The following is a 20,872-nucleotide window of genomic DNA, read 5'->3' as shown; positions in this document are numbered from 1 at the left end:
ATCTACAGGAGACATCTACTCTTGACTTTTGGCATATAATTTTACTTGGATAATGTGTTTTAAATAAGTTTTAAATTTTGATGTGGTCAGATTTTTGCTTTTCTGTTATTTTTGCTTTTTTATGTCTTAAAATATTTTTTTCTACCCCAGATCCTAAAAGATATTTTCCTATATTTTTTAATAATAGTTTTAAAGTTTTATTTTCTCATTAGGTCTTTTATTGATCTAGAACAGAGGTGGAGGTAAGAGAGGGTTAAGGGTTGATTGAAAGCAGAGCAGTCAATCCCTTAAGATCACATTGCAGAGCCTGAGTGATATACATGGTGATGGCTTGCAGTGGAGGAGGAGTGGTAGAGATAGGGGAGATGCATTGAAATCTATTTTGGGGAATTTGTTAGGTGAGACTTTACTGTAGTTACTCTAAATTCCAGTTCCTAGACTGATACCTAAGAATTACCTTTGGAGCAATAAAATACTGGCTCTCAGCTACTACCTTTGAGGCTCTTATTTCGTAAGTACCCAGTGAGGCTTGAGACTCTTTACTTCCCAACTGATTTTGATTATCATTTTGGGAATTTAAGCTAGAGGAGTACATTAAAAATATAAAATATATCTACAGCTAAATTTTAAAAATGGATCTAAGAGTGTACATCCTTGTTATTATCCAGAATTATTTAAATTGTATTTGTTCAGTAAAAATTGTCATCATGCTGTTCAATTTTTTAGTTTATTTTTTTAACTTTGAGTTATGAATGAATAAATAAAATAGATAAAATGATTTTTATTCAATATATTATGTCAGGATATGTCCTAGATTCTAGCTGCACTATTGAGAGAATACTTTTTACCTTAAGATATCTTTTTGTACTTTTTTGGGTTATTGGCTATATTAACATTTTTGGTCTTTTTACACCCATTATTTTCTAGCCATTGAGTTGTCCCTGAAGGAACAAAGGCAGCAGTCCACCACCCTTTCCACTTTGTATCCAAGCACATCAAATCTCTTAACGAACCACCAACATGAAGGCCGAAAAGTTCGTGCTATATATGACTTTGAAGCTGCTGAAGATAATGAACTTACTTTTAAAGCTGGAGAAATTATTACAGTTCTTGATGACAGGTGATGGAACATTCATATGAAAATATATAGCACGTTACTTCTGTGTTTCATAATATTCCTGTTGGATGCTTTCGCCAAGTACAATTAAAAAATATGTTGACCCAGCTAGTTCCTTTGTTTGACGGTTGCTATGCTATTGTCATACTAGCTGGATTCTTATTTTGTAGTTTAATTTTTTTCCTATCTGTAATATTTAAATAGTTTGGTTTGTTTTGGAGGCCTTGTTTAATCTGTTCATCTTTGGTTTCCTCTAATAATATAGATTGTTAAATTAGTAAAAAATTAAAATTTTTAGAAAATAAGTATGTATATGTATTTATGAAATTTGTAAGAAATACAAATATAGTGAATTTATTTATCATTTAGTGTATTGTTTGGAACAAATTCATTTTACACGGAGTTATATACATTTACATTATCATGGGGAGTGAATCAGTGCATCTTTCTTTTACTACAGCTTTATGCTTACATGAAAATTACTAATAATGAAGTATTAAACTTTGCAAATGGTTTTTAAAAAGATTCAAATAGATTTAAGGTTATTTCTGTAATATCACACTATAATACAATTTCTTGAGTGGAAGAAAATGAAGCTACATTGAAGTTGTTTTGCTGAGAATTGCACAAAACCTTGATTATTTATGCATTTAAAATACTTATTGAGAGTTTGCTATTTTTTCTTATACCACACACTGGGATACAGTGGAGAAAATGAGTATGCACCTGGAAGTGCGTTCCTTGTGAATGTCTTGTGCTATAAACAGTGTACCTGTCATATGTGTTTTCTTGTGGGGAAAAATTGGCTGATATATACTAGCTAGAGCACCGGCCCTACCATATATCTTATTAACAAAAGATTCTTGCATTGGAGCCCATGAACCACCTGAAGTTGACAGTTGTTCAGTACAGGGACCTTTTCTGGGGGGAAAGAGTTCAGAGCCTCATATTAGATCCTCAGAGCCTTCACCAGCCTTCTAAAAGATAAAGAACTGTGTGTTTAATGCCTTTTTATTTTCTCTGAGGCCTTGTGTGTTTTTTATAATAATGATACATTCATTTCCTTCTTCACTGGATTGTTGTGGGATTTAAATCTGGTTAATAATGTAAGTTAAACATTATAAAAATGGAAAGACATAAAAATCTTCATTTTAGACTTTTTTTTTCCTCTTGTTCCTCATAGTGATCCCAACTGGTGGAAAGGTGAAACTCATCAAGGCATGGGGTTATTTCCCTCTAATTTTGTGACTGCAGATCTCACTGCTGAACCAGAAATGAGTAAGTATTTTCTAGTCTGTCAGTGTAAGGTAATCGATAATCCTCTTCTTAATGAAAGTTGTGTAAATTCCACTTTCTGGAGCTGGGACTTTCAAATGTTAGTGCCTTCAAGTTGTTTATTATAAAATGCAGCTTCCTGGTCAGTAGATCATTTACCAGAAATCATCTAAGAATTACAATCATTTGTCTACCAAGATTATCTTTAGAGAAACTATGGACTTTTTCATAGGAAAGAAAACATACGTGTTACATACGCACATATATATGTAGATATATGCTGTTGTAAAAATGCGCATTAAAAAGTGTTAATGAATTTATGCATTATGTATTTTCATTATCATCATTTGATAAAAGTGTGACAAATTCAGTGTAATGTCATAGAGAATTCTTCCTGTTCAAGATTGAGACCGTTTCTCTAGTGTTCTAGCCTCAAACTTAGAAGCTGTGGCCTCTAAGCAACAATAATGGCTATCCTAAACCCTATGACAGATATTCAGCAGCAACCATAGCTAGTCATATGGTTTTTTGTTTGATTTCCTAATCTTTGCTGACTAGGAGAAATAAAGAAAGTGGGCCCAAGGAAGAAGTGGTAGTACTGACAGGCGTGATAGTTGTCGGAGATGTCACTGACAGTAGCCTATCAAAACATTGGTAGACAGTTGGCTATATTTCTTCATTATCCTGTACTTTAATGAATCTTCATAATAATGAGTTTCAGTCATCAGGATTAAGTCATTATGTCCCTCTGTTTAAGGAAACAGATATTTTAGTCTAGAAAGATTTCTATTGGTGATTGAAACTTTTAGAATTCTCATTTTTTTAAATTGTTCAAGTACTATTGTCTTCATTTTTCCTCCACCACTTTTGCCTGCCCCACCCACACCCCTACCCACCCTCAATCATACCCCCTTTGGTTTTGTCCATGAAATTTTTAGAATTTTAAAAGAATTTTTGGATATAAGTCAGTGAGCTAAAGTTATCTGACAGAATATCTTAGCTCATCTGTCTATATAATGACAGGACAAAGAAATCAAAGTTATAAACTGCAAGATGCTTAGGTCTTTCTTAGTTTATAAGAATTTTAAAAAGAGATCTTTGTGTTAGTCATCTTTTTAACTAATTATTATTAGTTAAATTATTATTATTAGTTAAGTTATAGTTAGTTAATTATGATAATTATTGCCAGGTTGTTTTTTGACATTTTTATAGAGACAGATTTCTGATACTCATTCCTCTTTAATGGAGTTGTTTATTGTTAGAACTCAAAGAAACATGTTGTAGAACCTTTTTTAGATGGCAGTGCATACTGTGCTGACTTTTAGCTTGGGTTGATGGTGGTGTTTATTTTTGTTTGTTTTTGGGAGTTTGGGTTTTCTTGTCCTGAATCAACTGTTGGAAAGGGTAAAATTGTCTTGGACTTCTGTTCAGGATGAGATCCAAGGGCTCATGTAGATCATCTAGCCATTTTATCTTTTTTCTATGATACTGCATCACAGCTTTAAAATGAGTATTTCAACTCATCTCCTGTGTTTCACTGTGGAACACCTAAAAGAGAAACAGAAGCAGCAGAGCTTATGTAATTGTTTTAGCTCTTGAGTTTGGAAGACGAGTGCTAAAGGGATCCTCAGAGCATCGTTTTTTTATGAGGAAACAGAAACCTACTTCACTTGACGTGTCAAATAGAAATACCTGGTCTCCTTAGCTTGTTTATGTTTTGGAGATGCAGTTAGATATTGTGAAAGCATTTTATCTTTCATGTATATAAAAATAATATGTTTATATATACATATGTAATGTGCACCTACACGTGTGAACATAGTAATGGTATTAGTTTCTATGAGGGAAAAACATTGCAAATTTATGCATGGTCAGCTGTTAGGATGTGAAATCTACCATGTGTCTGTTGTGGATAGCAGACAGTACAGTGGTGCTCTCCCGGCTTTCTACATATTAATTGCTCAGGATATAGAAAGCAGTATATATAGCAGATGTCTCTTTATTCCCCCATGGGAAAATGAAATCAGCTAAAACTTTCTGAAACTTTTTTTTTTTGTATGTAGAATTTTGCTTTATGGTGACTTGAATGGGATGAATTAAACAATTTCCATTTTGTGTGGCATCACACAACACAGAATATATAAGTGATGTGACTTCTTGTTCTCAGAGTAAAATCACAGGCCAGATTCCAGTAGTGTGGGCTAGTAGAGCCAGATAGATTGGCATTCAAATCCAGGCTTTGTCATTTAGTAGATTTCACCTGTCCAAGAATTTATAATCTTTCTAAGCCACTGTTAAACCTCATTTATGAAATGAGCATATCTCATAAGATTGTAATCTAGATTCATTGGAGGAAATGTATGTATTCCATTAAGTACATTTAATAATTTAGTAGATATTATTTCCTTCCTTAATTCTACCCCATGCTTGCCCCCCTTTTATCTTGATTGTTAATATTTTTATGAATACTGATTGACCATGTTGCTACAAAGAAGAAAAATCCAGAGAGGAAGTTCATTTCATTTAAGTTGTGTTGTGCCTAGGTATTCTTTTGGAGAAGATTAATTGCTATATTAATCATATCTGTATGTGTACTAATTTATCTTGACTAGATTTTTAAAGTTTGCTTTGTTGAACAAGGGAAATACGTTTTTCTGACCAGTGCCTTTTGGATCCCTTAATAATCATTTTTTTCATTGCAAAGTATAATGTAACTAAAAAAAAAAAATACAGGATAATATAGTGGAAAATTCTGATCTCTGTCAAGGCCACTTGACAAATTCTCCATTGTCCTGGATGTCGTTTTCTTAGTGAAAAGTCAGAGTAGCCTGCTGGAGAACATACAGTTACCTTCCCAGTTTATCGCATTGAAATAGTACCGTCTATCAAACAAGATTTTTCTTTGAAAAGATGGGTAATTTAAAAAGAGGATTTATTTAAAATTATATCATTCATTTATGCCATTGTAAAACTTTGCTTTTTGTTCATCAGTTTACTGAACTCTCTTGTGTAATAGATGATTATTCCTTTTTCTTTCTTTCAGAAATAGATGTCTTATTTTTTGTAGAGTATCATTTATGGAAAATGTAAATCTTTAGAAGAAAAAAATTAAGAAATCTTGACATGAACTAATATTCTGTCATTATTGCCTAAATCTGCAACCTAATTATTCTTCAAATTGAGTCTCTTAGCTTAAGAGGAATATTTAACTCAAATACACTCTTGGAACTTAAAGTGTTCTCAAATAGAATTTTAAATTTGTTATAAGGAAAAGATAAATATTGCATGTTTTACAGTAAAACCGGAGAAGAAGACGGTGCAATTTAGTGATGATGTTCAGGTAGAAACAATAGAGCCAGAACCGGAACAAGTCTTTATTGATGAAGTAAGTGATTTCCTTCATAAGAGTGGTTCATACTTGGTATTGAGGTTGAAATGTTTTTCTTGTCTTCTTTTAAAAAATTAATTTATAAACGTATTTTGTTATTATAAAAATATAAATAATATAGCCCCATTCTTACCATGTCAGCACATAGAGTTGTACCTCATTTTAAATTTCTGCTTAGTATTTTATGCAATGGATATATCATGATTTGATTTTTCTGTTGTTGGCACTAAGGTTGTTTTCAGTTTTTTCTGGTGTTTTTTGCTATTACAAACACTATTGTGAGATTTGGGGGAAGTATATTTCAAAGAATGTGTAACTGTTTACAGTGTCCACATTTAAAGCCCTGGGAATTATATTCTTGGTATCACTTTAGGCTTATGATGAAAAGAGATGTTATCTTTAAAATCTGTGATGGGATTTATAGGTTTTCAGCCTTTTAGAGGAGTCAGAAGCAGAAAGCTAGGAGAGTGCTCTTTCAGAGAAATAAATTGTAGAAAACTGCTAGGAGCCACAGAACCCAACTGAGTCAGGGAAAGTTAATTAGCTGGTTGTGTTACATAAGATAATGCAGGTAGGGTCAGTTTAGGCTTCTATTTTGATACCTTATTTTTCTGACAGTAGGTAATTTCAAACAGGGTGTAGTATTCTGCAAACACAACACAAATTATTCACATGTCAGTTGCTCTCTCATTTTACAAGACTTCTTCCCCCCCACCTTCTTTTTTTTTGGCTGTAGGCAAACTTTTCTGACATGTGCCTTCTTTTTAAGACAACTTACAATGAACATTGTGAATCTTTTACATTGAAAAATAGTACTCATTTCAAAATATAAAAATTTTTCACTTCATAAGTTTTCTTAAGCTTCTGAGGTCTGTATTTTGATTTTTAAAAACCTACATATAAATACTTCATATTTATATAACATAGAGATAGTTATGTAATGATGGTTTCATTAGGCCCATTGGTTATTACAACAAAAGAATCTGAAATAGATCTAAATCATTGCCGTGAGATGCCTCCCAGCCTCTTCCACGTAGAAGAATAGAGAAACCCAAACTGAAACATTGGTGGAAAGAAAATGTAGACTAAGTCTTTATGGCCCCACATAGAAAGAAAACAGGTGTAATATAGCTGAGCTATGCCTTACTAAAACAGCTGTCATATTCACCCTGGGGAGGAAGTTAATAACTGAGTTGTTACTCATAAGTAACGCCATCTTGAGAGAGAGGTCACACCTGTTAGTATGTCAGGGCTACAGGTACTTCAAAATAAAGTGAAATTAACTACCATGATAAAAGAGATTGAAGAACTCACATGTTGTATGTATAAAGGTGGTTCTGTTTCTTCTCATTTAAGAGAATCTCTAAGAATTTGCAAAAACAGGTAGAGCTTTCAGGGCTCTTAACTTCACATAAAGAGTGTACACAGATACTAAATACATAAAACCCAAATTGGAGTCTCCATATCTGTGAATTACAGATGTTCTCTCTTCGCTATCTGATTTACAAAGTGAGAACGTATGTTGCATAACGATTTGTTGCTTTTTATACTATTTAATTCCTGTAGGATAAAATGGACCAGTTGCTACAGATGTTGCAAAGTACAGATCCCAGTGATGATCAGCCAGATCTTCCAGAGTTACTTCATCTTGAAGGTAAACCTTGTTTTTCATTTACCTTGCAAATAAAGGATAATTAGAGTTTATATCTACTGTTATGTATAGAATAGTTTATATTTCAATAAAATTGAGAATAATATAAAAAATATTAACATTTCTTACTCTTCTGTGACCCAGTTTCGCATTTATAAGCCATTTAAACCTTTCACACAGTTCCCATTCTTATACTTTTCTGTCCAAATTAAATATTTTATTCAAAATATGCAAGTATTTTATTCAACATTTTAGAATGTTGTAAAATAAATATTGGTATTTTAATATTTTTGAGATCAAGAAAATCCTGGATCCTCTCCTCTGTGGTTTATTAATATAATTTTTATTACTCCAAGGTATATCTTGTATTTCTTAAATATGTGAATATTCATCAGAGATTTGCTTTTTTCATATATTTCTTCATATATTTCATATATTTCTTCAAATCTTGTTATTTAAGCAATGTGTCACCAGATGGGACCTCTCATTGATGAAAAGCTGGAAGATATTGATAGGTAAAGGAACATGTGCTCTATCATGTATACCTTTGTTCCTAACGTTCTCTATAAACTATGTACTGAGATAGAGCTGCCATTTTAGTTTACTTTATTAATATTTTTATTTATTTTCTATTCTATTTTACTTTTTAATTTTTCTAGTCTATTTCATTTGATTTACTTTAAAAATTTTTTTTAATGTTTATTATTTTTATGTGCCAAAGGAACCAGTTCTTATTTATGTACTTGTGTTCTGCTAGATGTGGGAATTGGGATTAGACTCATCTCTCCCCCCCTTCTTTTTTTTTTTTATGTGAGGATTTATTTGACCTCACTTAAAAAATAATATTAGTATTTTTAAAAAATAAGGATTAACTATTATAATCATGTTTGCTGTGTCATTACCAAAGCCCAAATGACCCATCTGTTAATATCTAGGGAACCCTAGATATTTCAAAGTAAAGTCAAATACAGTAAACTCTCCCAGCACAGTACCTAAACTTTTGTTTTGATTGCCTTGCAGGCAAAATACAGGATATTTTCTGGCATGAGGTTAAATTTTTAATAATATCTACTTATACCACTTTTTGCTATTTTGCTGATTTTGATGTTTCTTATTTAGAACATTGTATTATTTAAATAGCAATTATGTTTCAGATTATTGTATAATATTTCAGAAAACATTCAGAACTCTCAGAACTTAATGTTAAAGTGATGGAGGCACTTTCACTGTACACCAAGTTAATGAATGAAGATCCAATGTATTCCATGTATGCAAAATTACAGAATCAGCAGTATTATATGCAGTCATCTGGTGTTTCTGCTTCTCAGGTAAGCCTTTAAAAACTCAAGTATATTATTTTAAATTCTCAAAATGTGAAACTTTCTACAAGTAATGTTTAAAATAAAAAATAGATTTTAAAAGAATCTTTTACTTGACACATACAATGTATAATACACAATTATATCAATAGTTCTTTTTAAAAAAAATTCTTTTTCTTCAGGGGTGCACATCAGACTCACCCATCAAGTTTTTTAAAAAAATACAGATTCTTTGGTGCCACCCCAGACCTATTGAATCAAAATCTTCAGGAGGGAGGCCTAAACATCTGTATACTTTTAAAGCTTCATATGTAATTATTTGGTTAAGAACTGCAATTTTTGTCTCAGTAAAATTTCTAATTGTTATAAATTCTTTTGAGTATCTATTGGTTTCAATTTTATAGTGAGCTGCTTTAAACAGATTTCCCTCCTTTGTTTACATAACACATGCAATGCAATACAGAGCCCTTTCCTTCTCTTCATCTCAAGCAACTGTTTGAAGAGTTTCTTTCCCAAAAACTCAGTAAGTTCAGGGCATAGGGATTAATTAGCCGGGCACTCCATTTTATCCATGTAGGGTGACACAAACATAGAATAGATTAGTTTTCTCTGAAATGAGGGGCTGGAACACTGGAGATGAGCAGCTAGGCCTGAGCAACATGTGGCTAGACAACACCTACTCATGGGCCTCAATACCACTGAACCAAAAAACAAAAAACTCTTCATGTTCAGTTTGCAAAGTGCAAAAAGAATGCATTTCCTTTATGAGGAATAGCTTTGTTTACAATGAAGACCTTTTGGATTCTGATGCATAGTGAGCCTTTCAGGCCTTAACCAAAGTTACTAAGATGATTGTTGTCTTCTCTCTTGCTGATTGTGTTACTCTGTTAACAACTGGTAAGGGCCTTACTACATGGATAGCAGAGTTCTATTCTCAAACATGTGAGATAGAGGGATCTAAGGAATACTACAGAAAACTAGAACATTGTGCATGTTTAAGACTTTGGGAATTTAAGGCATCAGTCTCTTTCGGTTCAAACAAGTAGTTTTTATTTTTATTTATTTATTTAATACTCACCCATGGATATGTGTATGGATTTTAGAGAGAGAGGAAAGGAGTCAGAAAGAAAGACAAACATTGATTGGCTGCCTCCTGTACATGTCCCTACTGAGAATCAAACCCTGCAGCCTTTTGGTGTTCAGAAGGATGCGCCAACCAACTCAGCTACCTGAGCAGGGATAGACATAGCTTTTAGATGCAGGAGTAGGCAGACAACGGCCCAAGAGCCAAATCCAGTCTCCCATCTGTTTAAATAAACTTGTATTGGAATACAGCCATTCCCTTTCATTTATGAATTGTTTCTGTCTGCTTTCAACATGGGTCAACTTCAGTAGTTGTGACAGAGACCATATAGCCCACAAAGCCTAAAATACTTACTCTCTGGACCTTTACAGAAAAGTTTGTTATGTGTTCAGTAAACAGTAATTTAAGAAATATAAATTGTATTTATAAGTAAATGCAGTCTGTTGATATAAAACAATGAATTTAAAGACACTTCTTAAACATCCTTTGGGATTCCTTTTAGAGAAGTACTACAAATATCAACATGAAAAAAGAGAATAATACTAGTATAAAGTTTCAAGATATGTTCCTTTACTGTTTCTGGATAGAAATAAAAATGAGTTTGGTCAGTGTTTACCTAAGAATAAAATCATCAGAAGCCAACTGCACTGAAAAATATTTTTTAAAATGCCTGTTAACAGAAATAACTATAAAAAAGATTTCAGGGGTGCAACTGTTCTTTTTGTCACTGAATGCCTCTACAAAGCGTTTGGCTTGCCTATTAAAATCTTAGAAAAATCTAATGTGTGTTATCATGAACTGTTCTAGGTGTATCCAGGGCCTCCTCAAAGCGGTGCTTACCTGGTTGCCGGGAATGCCCAGATGAGCCATCTCCAGAGCTACAGTCTTCCCCCAGAGCAGCTGTCTTCTCTCAGCCAAGGAGCACTTCCACCGTCTGCAAACCCAGGGCTTCCTAGTCAGCCGACTCAGGCTTCTTACCCTAAGTAATTTCATTATTGACTATTATTTGCAGTTAGTGCTATTAAAGTTTTTAAGTACCCCTGATCATTTGTAACCATAAGAACTGGATAAGAAAACTGTAACAGATGTCACTACTGATACCAGACAGCCCTGTTTGTGGTGATGAGTGGGTTCTACAGAAACCCCTACTGTGTTGCCTTCCTAGCTAGCAAGCTAGTCCTCTCTCTTACTGAGTCATTGAACTGCTGTATTTAGGTTTTAACTCTGTCATAATTTTGTTTTTTTATTTGAATATATGATGGTATTTGCTAAGGACTTTAATGAAAGTTTTAATAACTATATCATTTTTACAAATTTCATAAAAATCAAAATGTTTTTGTTATCATTTATTGTTCCAGAATTTATGGTTCTGGGCCATCTTTTAAAGACAAATATTTCCTTTTTTGCCCTGTGTTGGAATTTAGTATATATCACTCACTGCAGGATAAATCATCTGAAAAGAGACAGTACAAGAAGTTATTTGCCCCTGTAGTTCATAGGGCAAGTTTTTGAATATAATAATGAGTCTCTTAGGCCTTAATCAAAGTGTTACTGTAAGCATAAGTATTAATTAAGGTTGTGTTACTATCTTAATAGCTGGTAAGAAAAAGCCTTACTACATAGATAGTATTGCTCATTATTTTGGTCATTTACTTATAACGCCCTCTGTCATGTAACTAAATGATTTTACATTATGTAAAATAAATGCCCTTTCTGTTTCATTGTGAATCTTAGCTCAAAATGAAAGATAGCCTTTAGAGTTCATCAGTGTGTAATTCTAGAAGTCATGATATTCTGACTCAAAAAGAAGTTTCTTGGTGGCACAGGCGCAATTTCTAAAATCCTTTTCTTCAGTATTGGAGTTGCCATAGAATGCTCCTATACTGACCACTGTTGTTTTATTTTTCCTCAAAAGAGTCACACTCCAGAGATGCTTAGAGGTTTGCAAACATTATTTTGTGGTCCCATCTAGTATTGTGAAGTGATCTTAAGAAGGAGGGTAATAAAGGAGGCTGCTTATGACATCAAAAAACAGGGTACATCCTACTAAATAGCTCAGAAAAAAAAAATGTTCAGTGTAGCTCTTCTTTCCAACATTTTTTTTTAAGTTGAAATTTTGTGAAAATGAATACCCCTATATGGAAAAGAACCAAACAGGCAGGAAACAGCTATTAGAAGAGTAGCATGCTGTTTTGAAAACCAGATGCAAAAGGAGGAGAGGTGGATGTTGAGAAATCAGCCAGGGTGCATGAGTTATATAGGAATCTCTGAGATAATTTAGTGTCATCCAGAATTGCTCCCTCCTTCCCAGCTAGTCTTCTGTTACTGTGTCACATTCTGCACTAGCCACCTTGTTCCTGGAGATTATCTGAGATCCTTTATTAGTTCAGGACCTTGAGAAATTTCCTTGTAAATGAGAGAATCATTTGATAGGTATTTAAACATGCCATACTGTAGAGCTGCAACACCTTGTTACTCTTCTGTGGGACGTTTTCTGTCTGCTTTTGCAGTCCAGATGTGAAATATCTGGTGCGGGGCCTGCACTGTGTTCTGAAGTGTGACTGGACTCGACTGATACACTGTAGCTATTAATGTCATCTCTCAAGAACCACATGTGCACCACAACAGGTGCTTGTGTAGATAGAGCATTTCCTTGAAATCTTTAGCTCTCTTTGACTAATTCCTATTTATTTGTTCATAGCTTCGTTTTTACTAGAACCCCTTCCCACCACTCCAGCACTGTTCCACCTCTCTTACTGTCACAGGGCCCTAGCACACTGTGTACTGTCTTGTAATCGCCTTTAGACTTATCTGTATCCCCGTTAGGTTGTAGTATTTTTAGAGCTGGAGTGGAGTCTCTTTTACCTTTATATCAACACTGTGTAGCACAGGCTTTTACACCTGGTAGGAACTCAGTAAATATTTGATAAATAAATGTTTAAGATGAGAGCTCCAAGTGCTGTGTTAGGCCAGTAGCATATACTTTTAAATTGTTTACAAAGACTTCACAAAGGCTTCGAGGCAGTTCTTAAAAAGATATATAAATGTATATCATAATATATAAGAACAGTTACACAGGATGGGGCAAAAGTAGGTTTACAGTTATAAGTTCACGGAACAGTTTATTCTTGCAGTATTATTTATTATATTTTCCATTTGAAAAACTGTATTTGATTCAAGCTTTCTAATTGTAAATCAAGGTCAATTTGGATTTATTTTTTGTTTTTTTTCTATTTTGGTGGGCAGATTTTTTTTAGTGGCCCTACTTCATATGTAGGAGGTAATTCCTTATTTTTTTCATATAATTTTGGTGCTAGGGTTATCGCTTTTCCAGACTATATCACCTTAGGATAATCTTAATGACTGATTGAAAAAGGTAGTGTGGATGCAGTTTCCTAACCCACCTATAGTGATCATGGTGATGATAGTACTCAAGCAGCCAAAGCTATGTGTTTATTTGTCTGTTACTTCAGTTACTGTGTTAAACAGATGTTTATTGAACATTTAGTCTCTGCCAGACACTATGTTAGACACTTGACATACAGTGTGAGTTTCTCCCCCCCACTCCATCTTTATTGAGACATAACTGACATACAACATTATGTAAGTTTAAGGTGTAAGACTTAATTTGATACATTTATATATTGCAAAATGATTACCACCATAGCATTAGCTAACAACTCCATCCCATCACAGAGTTACCATTTTTTGATGGTGAGGACATACAAGATTTACTCAGCAATATTCAGGTGTATGATAGTAGTATTATTAGGTACAGTCAACGTGCTGTACATTAGATTCCTAAACTTGTTTGCCTTATGAATAGAAGTTTGTACCCATTGTCTAATCTCTCCCCATTTCTCCCACCCCCTAACCCTTGGTAACCACCACTCTATTCTGTTTGTCTTAATTTGACTTTTTTCCATTCCACATATATTCGGAAGTGAGGTCATGCAGTATCTGTCTTTCTCAGTCTTTCTTATTTTACTTAGCATAATGCCCTCACGTCTCATCCAAGTTGTTAAAAATGGCAGTTTTCTTTTTCTCATGGCTTAATAATATTCCATAGTGTGTGATATATGTATGTATGTATGTATGTACACTTATATCACATCTCTTTTACCGATTCATCTGTTGGTGGATGCTTAGGTTGTTTCCATATTTTGGCTGTTTTGAGTAACATTGCAGTGAACACAGGGAAGCAAATCTCCTATAAGATCCTGAATTCACTTCTTTGTCATATATAATCAGAAGTAGAACTGCTGGATCATATGATAGTTTAGTATTAAAGTTTTTGAGGAATCTTCATATTGTTTTCCAAGTGGATGCACTAATTTACATTGCCACTAACACTGAATAAGGGTTCCCTTTTCTCCACATTCTTGCCAACAATGAAACACTCGTTACCGCTTGTCTTTGATAACCATTCTAACAGGTATGAGGTAATGTCTCATTTTGGTTTTGATTTGCATTCCCCTCATGATTAGTGATATTGAACACTTTTTCTTGTCTTACTGACCATTTGTCGTCTTCGGAAAACTGTATTCAGTTCCTCTGCATCTTTTTAACATGGCTGTTTCTTTCCTATTGAGTTCTGTAAGTTCTTTATATATTTTGGTTATTAATCCCTCATTAGATGTATGATTTGCAAATACTTTCTCCTATTCCATAGGTTGTATTTTAATTTTGTTTCTTGTATCTTTTGCTGTTCAGAAGCTTTTTAGTTTGATACAGTCCCAGTTGTTGATTTTCTCCTTTGTTGCTTGTGCTTTTGCTGTCACATCCAGGAGATCACTGCTGAGACCATTGGCAAGGAGCCGTTTCCCTGTTTTTTATTCTAGGTGTTTTATGGTTTCAGGTCTTAAACTTAAGTATTTAATTCATTTCAAATTCCTTTTTTTGTGTGTGGGTAGTGTAAGACAGGGATCCAGTTTCATTCTTCTTCATGTGGTTATCCAGCTCTCCCAGCACCATTTGTGGAAGAGACTCTGCATTCCACACTGAGTATTCTTGGCTCCCTGGTCATATTAGTTGACTTTTGATTTAGAATTCTTAGCCTCCATATGCTTACAGGCTAGGAGAGTAAACCATACAAATAACATGTAATTATAACACAAATTACAAATAAAGGTACATGCAAGGTGCTTTAGGAGCCTAGGGGTTCAGGGAAGATTTCTAAGAGAATAAGCTCAAGCTGTGTTATTCCTAACCTAGAGGGGAAAAGTAAGAAAGATTTTCTATCATGAGCAAACATATGGCAGTATGAAATGGCATGGTACCCATGGGGAATTATGAAAAAGCATGTTACCAAAGGATTAGTCTGTGGTGGGAGAAGTGAGAAATACACTTGGAATTATTGACAAAGATAATGAATGATCCTAGGAATCATGTTAAGGAGCTGGGGTTTTATCTGTGAAAGCCTATAAAGGCATTTAAAGGGTGATAAGATAGGTGAATTCATAATTTCTAGGTTAGAAGCTGGGAGACTGTATTAGACAAGAAATTGAGTGTCTAACTGCAAGATAAAATGATAGAGATTGTAAAAGTTGTTTAGGAGATTAGCAAATGGTTTCATGTGGGTGACAAGGTGGGGACAGTGCAGAGGAGATATGAGAGAGAGAAGTATTGGGTGACTTGCTGGGTTTTGCCCTGGGGCAGCTGGGTGAATGGTAGAACTGTAAGTTGAGATAAAGAATATAGTACAAAGTGCAAATAATTACAGTAATAGCTAACATACTGTGATGTTTAGTAAGTGCTATGCACTGTACTGTATGCTTTATACATATTAACTCATTAATAATCTGTGAAGCAGTAGGTGCACTGTTATTGCATGTTATAGATGAGAAAACTGAGGCCTGGAGGGAGGACCCAGGTTCCACTCAGCCAAGATACAAAACCAGGCATTTTGGCTCCAGAGTTTTAGCGCTTAGTCCCAACATTGTGTTAGAGCCGTATTGTAGCCCTTACGGATGCAAATAACTTCATGAAATCTAACTTCTTGTAATACTTTTTTATTTAACAAAGCAGCGCATATGGAATGATAATGTCTTTAAGCATTACTTAAGTGGCTGCATTAGTTGGTGTAATGTAGCACTAAAGGACCATCAGTTATAGTAATGAATTGTTTAATTTGTGCAGAATGCTAGGGCATTGAGCTTACCAGCAATTGATTTATAAACAATCTAGCAATTGAAGAAAAGTTTAGAAACAGGCAATACTTTGAAAATTGCCTGTTGTGTAGTTTTAATAGAAATGTGGGGACAATCTGAATGTTAAAGCTGTTACCATTTCCTTTATATACCTAAACTAGTGCTTTATAAATGGTAAAAACTCAGATATCAGGCTGGGAATGGGAAGGAGGAAGCAGAGACAGTGAGTAAAGACAACTCTGAAGGAATATTTTTGGTGGACCGGAGCAGTACACCAGTGGAGGGCGTCTTGCATGGGAGCACTGACAGCCGATGAGTTACCGCAGGAGGGAAGGCACAGCATATGATTGGGTGTAGGAACAGATGGTCGATCAGTGTGGTGGGAGTAGATGGAAGGTCTCTCTTATTTGGTTCTATATTTTCAGGGAAATAAGAAAAACAAGGTTATCAGACTGTCATCTCCTGTACTCTACCAGAGCTGCTCTTGTCAAGAACTGGATTTTCATATTGCTAGATCCAATGGTCACTTCTTTTTTGAAATACATTCTTTACTTGGCTTTGACCACTCTTTTAGTTTTTCTTCTACTTTTCAGTCTGCTTTGTCACTCTTCGTTCTTCTTTGCCTAGTGCTTCTCTATTTTCCTGACTTCTAGGGGTAGGGCTCAAAATATGGACTCCTTTTTTCTCTGTGATCATTCCCTGGGGATTTTATTTAAGCCCACGACTCTAAATACCAGGTTTATGCTGATGATTCCCAAATATCTGTTTCTGATCCTAACTCTCCCCTGGTCTCCAGACTTAAATAGCTGACCGTCTGTTTATTATGTCTTCCTGTACACCTCCTAGGTATCTCACTTGACATGTCCAAAACTGCTGATTATCCTTGCCCAAATTTACTGTAATCCTTATCTGCCATCTGTTGTCATTTTCAGTGAATGGCCATTCTTTTCAGTTATTTGTACGTGTAGTACAGTTCTAAAACCTCAGGCATTCTTGACCACTAGCAAATTTGATGGCACTGCCTTCAAAATCTTGCCCTTTCCTCTCTTCTTCATCAGGTTCACCATGGCCTCAGCCACCTGTCAGCTCTTACTTGGACAGTTGTAATAGCATCCCGTTGGGTAATACCTCAGTGAATCATGTTCATTTCTTCTGCCCAAAATCAACCAGTGTCTTTCCGTCCCACTCAAATATAATCCAGAATCCTTGCTGTGGTCTTTACGATTCTGTATATTCTAAGGCTTCTTGCCCCCTTAATTCTGCTACTGTAGCGTATGCTGCTCTCCTTTTTGCTCACTCTTTGGACATCATGACCTCCTTTCTGATCCTTGAACATGTCTGGTATTTTCTTTTGTTGAAGGCCCCTTTGCTTCATCAGCTGGTTTTCCTATATAATTGACATGACTCCCTCTTTCACTTTTTTCAGGTCTCTGCCTAAATTTTTCCTTATCTGAAATGCCTTCTCCTACCACACTGTATAGAAGGGAGAATCTCTTGCATAGTAGGAGGACCAAGGGTTCCTAGGACTTTATTTTTCTTCATACCAGTTATTACCATTTGACATATTAAAAAATACTTTTTTCTCCTACTAGAATGTAAACTTCACGACAGTGGACAGTGGGGACTTTTTTTTACTATTCCAGTGCCTGAAATAACAAGTTTGACTCATTATGGGTATTTAATAAATATTTATTGAATGGTTTGAATGAATTTTTAATGAATAGCTTTTCCTGTTTATCTCTAAATGGGTATGGAAGTCAATATTGACCTAACTGTTTTTTCCCTTCACAGCACCATGGTCACTTCTGTTCAAGGAAATACATATCCCAGCCAGGCTTCAGTGTACAGTCCTCCTCCTACTGCTGCCGCTGCTGATGTCACTCTATACCAGAATGCAGGAACTAATATGTCCCACGTGCCAAACTATAATTTAACATCCTCAGCGCTGCCTCAGCCAGGAGGCAGTCAACAGCCACCTCAGCCACAGCAACCGTATTCTCAAAAGGCTCTGCTATAGGATTCGGGATTCCTCTTTGATCTGCAAAATGCCGCTGACAATGTTATGCATTTCTTTGATATCTTAAGGTTCGTTTATCCTCAGCTTATAGGAATCTTTCTTGGTCAACAAGTTCAAATATTCAAGAAGTTAGGACTCTCTGCAATTTGCACTGACTTTTTAGAGGTTCTCCCCTCCCCCTCCTTAGAGGAATGAAACTACTTACAACATTTAATTCCTTTCATAATATGAAAGAATTGATAAAAGATTATTTGTCTCATAAAATTACCTGATCTGCAAAAAGTCAAACTTACAAAAATTGTTGTGGCAAATGTTATGTACATATATTGCTATGTAACTTCATTAGTGGCCATTTTGAATCACAATGGTGATCATGTGAATATATTTAACACTGTTAAATTAATTTACATTGCTATTTTATTTTAATCATGAACAACTACCATGTTTCATAATGTTTTGTGTGAATTTAAGCTAATTACACTATCCTTTTAAACTGCAAGGAACAATGCTGTAACATATTTACATGAAGGCATTATGTTGTCAAATGTTTTCATTTTTACATTAAACTTTTCCTTTGCCTGATTGTGAGATAAACATATGTACATTATATCTTTCTGTAGCCTCTGCATACTACTAGCTGTCATTACACCAGCATACAGTAGCTAAATTTTTGGTGCAATTATAGCAAATGATGTTCCCTTTTAAACTTAGACATTTTGGCATGATATTTCAGAGTATTGTGGGACCATGAGACAAATTGATAAGTAGGATCATGTTCTTTATATCTTATTTTTAAAGGAATAATGTTGGTTTACTTTTTTTCCTTGTTGAAGACAGTAATTAGGTTTATAAACTGTATACTGTGTTTATTGGTGGCAGTGACACCAAAGATAGAGGCAATGGATAGAAGTTTTTAAACTGGAAAGAAACCATGAGAAACACTACATTTTCAAAGTCTCTTGTAATTGTTTAGGATATTAAAAAAAATTGATTCATTTGTCTTATTCCATTATTAGTCTTTTAAATATGTCTTTAACACATTGTATCCTTTAATTCTTCATTAAAATCGATATAAGCAGATGTTTCAAAGTAATCAATATTCCTGGCTTTGCTTAACAGTTTGTATGTTTGTTCTTACCTTTCAACCTGGATGAGGCTGCTCTCTCTCTCTCTATTTTTGGAGTTCTGATGGAATTATGTTGGCTTCCTATTCAGGAGTATTTTTCAATGAATGCTTTTTTGTTTTTTTTTTATCCACATGAAATATGTTTTCCACTGACATTTTAATCTCCTTAAGTATTCATAATTTTCCTGGTTGTACTGTACCATCAACTGAAAAGTCAAGCATCATATTAAATGAATTAATTTAACAGATTTCAAACCATAAATGAAAATTTAATTTTCGTTTTCTGAGACTGTTATAATCAGATAACATTTTTCCTTCCCTTTTGACAAGTGATTCCATCTTTGTCAAAGAATCTTAATGGTGACTAAATTTTAGTTACAAATTTAAAGCACGATCTTTAACGTAAGTGTTCTACTGCAGTGTTGTGTTTTCCTGATTTTAGAGTGTGTTGCCTTCAAATAGAAATTTTTAAATTTGAATTCAAAATTTACATTTAAAAAATTTTAATATGTAGTTTTTTTAAAAACATTGTCAGAGTGTAATCTTTATTCCAATTTAAATATTCTATCTGATAAACATTTTTCCCATCATACTGTATTTTTGTCTTTTTGATAAATTTCTGCTTACCAGTGGCAAGTATATCATTTCCCCATTTTATCTTAATATCCTTCATGCTTTCTTTCTGTTAATATACTTCAATTACATATTCTCTCACTTGCTTTTTATTATATAAAAGTCAAAGAATGGTAAAATTGAAGAAAGCTACCCTTATCACAATATGTATACATTTTTAAACTTGTATTAGTACGCTTAAAAAGGTTTTAATGATGGATACTTAATACTGGTACTATAGTAGTTTGTGCTTTTCATTTGTTAGCTATAAAAATACCCGATGGAAAAATTCCAATGAGAAGAAACCACTGGATTTTCTATCTTTTAGATGACATGGCAAGGACAGAAATAGGGCAGGACCGGTTAGGAGCACAGTGATTTTGTTCTGAGCCCAGTGTTTTGTGTGTTGTACTTTCAAAAAAAAAAAATTCTCTAAAATATGACAATCTTTTTAAAAAAAAAGTTTATAAAATGAACTGAGTATAATGTGAATTTCTGTGAAGTAAATTTTACTTCTCAATTTATTTTCTTCATACAGTGTTAAGTGTAGCCATAAACCAATGATAGCTAAATAAAAAAATGAAGTTCAGTTACTATCTGGCATAAATAGCTAACAAATGCCATGGCCAATTGGACGTGATAATACAGCAATGCTTTAAACTTGCTAGAAGTAAAATGTACTATATTACTTACTGTGATTTTACAGTGTTTCCTAACACTGCGGCCCCCTTCACTGGCACCAGTCCTCAGTGAGGGACCTCTTTATATTAAGAACCTCTGGAGCTTTATTTGTATACCTCTTAATTTTTGTACTTAAAATGCTTAACAGACCACTTACATTGTTTTTTGATAGTTTTCATATATGACATGTACAATTCAGCTTGAAAATATTTTTAATCCAGAATTTCAAGTTTATATAAGGCAAATTAGTACCCTTTATGATAAACTATGCAACTATAAAAACTATATACATTACTTGTTAAAATGAAGTCCATTGATGTAATTTGGTTATATTTTTATCTGCTTAGTACAGAAAGAGCAGTTTTCCTTTTCTCATACAGACACCCTTGGTTTACTTAGCCAATTGTGCTAATAAATATAGTTTCCTGTTATATCACTTTTAAAATATTTAAG

The 20,872-nt window shown here is 34.1% G+C and overlaps 1 protein-coding gene across 1 annotated transcript in view; it reads left to right on the top strand.

The window, feature by feature from the left end:
- STAM (signal transducing adaptor molecule) overlaps positions 1-19,254 on the top strand; it is a 62,484-nt gene extending 43,230 nt beyond the window's left edge. Inside the window, exons 7-14 of the mRNA XM_054593102.1 lie at positions 928-1,120; positions 2,301-2,395; positions 5,689-5,777; positions 7,347-7,434; positions 7,892-7,946; positions 8,606-8,759; positions 10,642-10,817; positions 17,775-19,254. Of these exons, the coding sequence (XP_054449077.1) occupies positions 928-1,120; positions 2,301-2,395; positions 5,689-5,777; positions 7,347-7,434; positions 7,892-7,946; positions 8,606-8,759; positions 10,642-10,817; positions 17,775-18,000 (1,076 nt within the window). The 3' untranslated portion in view covers positions 18,001-19,254. The remainder of the gene's footprint in view (positions 1-927; positions 1,121-2,300; positions 2,396-5,688; positions 5,778-7,346; positions 7,435-7,891; positions 7,947-8,605; positions 8,760-10,641; positions 10,818-17,774) is intronic.
- Positions 19,255-20,872: the final 1,618 nt, after the last annotated feature.

The sequence above is a fragment of the Pteronotus mesoamericanus genome, unplaced genomic scaffold (genome assembly GCF_021234165.1).
Source record: "Pteronotus mesoamericanus isolate MK-2021 breed Mesoamerican mustached bat unplaced genomic scaffold, CSHL_Meso_final contig_130, whole genome shotgun sequence".
Classification (NCBI taxonomy): Eukaryota; Metazoa; Chordata; class Mammalia; order Chiroptera; family Mormoopidae; genus Pteronotus; species Pteronotus mesoamericanus.
The sequence above is the reverse complement of the archived record's forward strand: the minus strand, read 5'-3'. Positions and strand labels throughout refer to the sequence as shown.